This window comes from Colossoma macropomum, unplaced genomic scaffold (assembly GCF_904425465.1).
Source record: "Colossoma macropomum unplaced genomic scaffold, Colossoma_macropomum, whole genome shotgun sequence".
Classification (NCBI taxonomy): domain Eukaryota; kingdom Metazoa; phylum Chordata; class Actinopteri; order Characiformes; family Serrasalmidae; genus Colossoma; species Colossoma macropomum.
Window position 1 is genome coordinate 30,067,997 of NW_023494796.1, and position 3,451 is coordinate 30,071,447.

Consider the following 3,451-nt stretch of genomic DNA (forward strand, 5'->3'; position numbering starts at 1 on the left):
TTGTACATGATCATCTTTTCTTTTTGGCCTAAATGTTTTCATTTTAATACAGTCTTAATTCCGCACTTCTGTCTGATAACTTTGAGACGTCAATGAAATTATAATCAAAACTATAGCTACTCGTTTTAATGTGCATTCGAATTTTGCTTTTCAGTATTTTATAAACGATCTGGTTGAAACTACGTCTTTTGCTCTTCAGTGAACTGTTTGTACATTTTACTCAGGTTGAGCTTCTTGGGGGATGAACAGGCTGTAAACAGCCTGCTGTCCTCCGTGTGGTCTGCTGTTATCAGTGAGCTCAGGGTGGCAGATATTTCCTCTCAGTGGTCTATAAAAACGAAGACATGCCACTCTCTCATGCATTCGCTCTCTCTGTGCACTTCTTTGTATGATTTCATTAAAATGCACCAGTGCTGATTATGCCTCCGAAATTCACCTTATAATAGTGCTGATTGTATATGTTAATATATCAGTATATTATATATTATAGTATATTATATTATTAGCATATTCTTAATGTACTGAACTTGCAAGTCTTGAGTTAGAACAGTGTTTTGTGCGCTCAAAATAAAACTGCAAACAACCACTGACAAATCAGGTGATAAAACATTCCATTAACTAGATTAACATCAGCATTCTTAATTGGTACTGAAAGGACTGCATGCTTACTATTATTATTATTATTATTATTATTATTATTGCTGTTATTGTTATTATTCTTATTAACATTAAGAATTGTCAGCTGATGACAATTCCTGAGTGTAATACATTTTCTGTGCTTGGGGAAAAATACAGAGCATTAAGTACAAATACAATTTTCTTTGACAATTTGCAATAAACATCATAAATCTATTACTACCTCCTGTGATCTTTATCAAGAATTACTCTATATATTTCATCACATAACATCGTAATGCATGTTGAGATTCAGCAGGAAAGGAAATACATATGTATAGCTGGCCAGATCTGCCATAAAAACTCCTGAAAATACCCAGTACAATGACTAACCTACTAATAAAACAGAGTCAAAGGGTCATCAAAAAATCTGGACATTTATTTCTCCCTAGTGAAATTTAGCTCTCCTTACTCTCTTCAGTTCAACCACTCATCTGTAATGGACTTTAGTAAACTTTACTCGAGCTTTGTAATTGTTTTTTTGAAACCAGAAGAGAAATGTGGAGGCGGTCTTCTATTTTCTGTCAGAACAGCATTTTAGCTCTTTCAGAATAGCAGCGCTGACGGCCGAGTCTCAGGTAAGAGCACAGAATCACACACTGAACGTATTATAAATGTTTACTATTACTAGGACAGACTTTAGACTCATTTACTGACTACACAAGGTTGACAAAATTGAAGCAGCATTTAAACAGGAACTCCTCTAACTTTTCAAAATTCCTGTATGATTTAGTTATTGAGATGTAGACAGAGTGATTCAGAGTGTGAAATGGTTCAGATTTCTTTACAGTGGTGGTGATAGGAACCAGGTGTCGCCATGACTACAACACAAATATAGCCATTTTATTTACTATCCAGAACCACCAGTGAACCTACACGAGTCTTCTCAGCGTTTATATGTAATGTTAATGATGATAAAATAGTGGGAAATCTGAAAATGTTAGGTTTTCTTTGGGGACTATTTCACCTGCATAAAGGATTTTAGACCAAAATCTTCTCTAAACAGTGTTAAAACAGCATCTCAGACATCAAGCAGTGTATTCATAACCATTTCCTGTGAGGCAGCTTTTAGAGGTGGACGTCTGGTTCCTATCACCACCACTGTGAACATTTCTGTCTTGGTAAGTTTCTCTAGAATGGAGCGTTTCACACCAAACCACTCTGAATGACTCTGTTTACCACTTAATTATTCAGAAATTCTGAAAAATTGAAGGAATTGCCCTTCTCTTCCTATTCTGTCAAGTGTAGAATATGACTGCCTCTGTTTAGGCCAGTATCATCTTTTTGTGATTCTGTTCAATCCATTTTCAGTGCATTCTGCTGGTGCTTTGTACTCAGTGTGGTTGCAGTTTGCATCTCTGCAGCTGGTGTGAAGCTTTGGTAAGTAATTCAGTAAACATTTTGTACTGGAGTCTCTAACTACAAAAGAAACGGGAGCTGACTTACCGTTTTCACCCTAGGATCTCTCACACAAATCACCAAGGAGTGGTCACACAATGGGACTATTTCTTCAGCTTCCCTATTACAGTCTTCTTAGCGAGACAGGCTGGTCAGAGTACAGGATCAGACTGTCCATCTTCCTCATCTTCACCGTGATCTCTGGTGTTCCAGCTCTGGTTTGGGCTCTTATTGTTCTACGCCGTCATCATAAACGCAAGGGCAGAATCTCAGTCTTCATCATTCTCGTCCTCCTCAATGATGTGCTGGAGCTGCTTCTGAATCCATACATAGCGACGACACTGATCCAAGGAGGCTGCGACAGGAACACAGACATCACATGCCGAACACTGTCATCTTTATCGTCAGGATCAAGACTCTGTGGTGTCTACCTCCAGCAGATGATGGTGTTTGAGAGCGTTCTTGCTCTGAGACATCCATCCTGCTCCGCTCATGTTTTCTTTCCCCACTGCTCCATCATAATCTCTCTCCTAATGTTCGTTTGTTTTTTCCTGTGTCAGTTTTTCACAGCACGAGAGTTTCTACTTTTGAGTCTGCTGCCGCTGTTAGCCGTGACGGTCACCTCGTGGATAATCACCTGTAGAAGACCACCCATTAAAACCCACAGCTCCGACAGAACCAAGAAGCAAGACCGCACAGTGTTAGCTTTTGCCACGATCAGCATGATCATATATTTGACTTTTATCACTCTGTATGTTTTTGTATATATCTGGAGCCTGGAAACGATAAGCACCTGTCTGCTGAGTTTGAGAGTGACCATAGACCCACTGCTGTGTGTGCTGGTCAGCAGAGAGAAACACCTCAGTACTGACCAAACCACTGTTGAAGATGAAAGCTGAAAGTGTCCTACTTACCATGCTTACTGTTTTAACTCAAAAACGTTAGTAAGCAGGCGGCCTAAAACTAAGTCTATCAAAATTCAGACAACTTAAGTCAATTTCTGTTCAATAAATGACTCTGTGCAGCAAAATAGCTGAAGAAATTAAATCTTACAAATGTATCACCATATAAACTGGTTCAAATCATGATTGACAGGGGAGTGGGGGGATTTTGTGTGTCTAGCTACCAGAAATACCCATCAGCTAAACATGACCTGCTAACAGTGACAGCCAACAGTCCGACGATATTAATAACGAGGAGTTTAAATACAGGAGTCACTGTAAATCTCCAGCAGACAATGTAATAATTATTGGGACCCATATAGTAAAGATGGGCCAGGACAAATGTGTTTGAGGGTAATTAGCTCAATCTCACAATGAAAATATGAGGAAAAATCTTTAATTGAAGTCAATTTGGTCTAAAGACAGTTCAGTTATTG

At 38.7% G+C, this 3,451-nt stretch overlaps 1 protein-coding gene across 1 annotated transcript; it reads left to right on the forward strand.

The window, feature by feature from the left end:
* The first annotated feature begins 1,207 nt into the window (after positions 1 to 1,207).
* On the forward strand, positions 1,208 to 3,025 carry LOC118816909. The gene is made up of 3 exons (XM_036583514.1): positions 1,208 to 1,253; positions 1,987 to 2,055; positions 2,136 to 3,025. Exon 3 carries the CDS (start codon positions 2,172 to 2,174, stop codon positions 2,970 to 2,972), a length of 801 nt encoding a protein of 266 aa, XP_036439407.1. The 5' UTR covers positions 1,208 to 1,253; positions 1,987 to 2,055; positions 2,136 to 2,171; the 3' UTR covers positions 2,973 to 3,025.
* Positions 3,026 to 3,451: the final 426 nt, after the last annotated feature.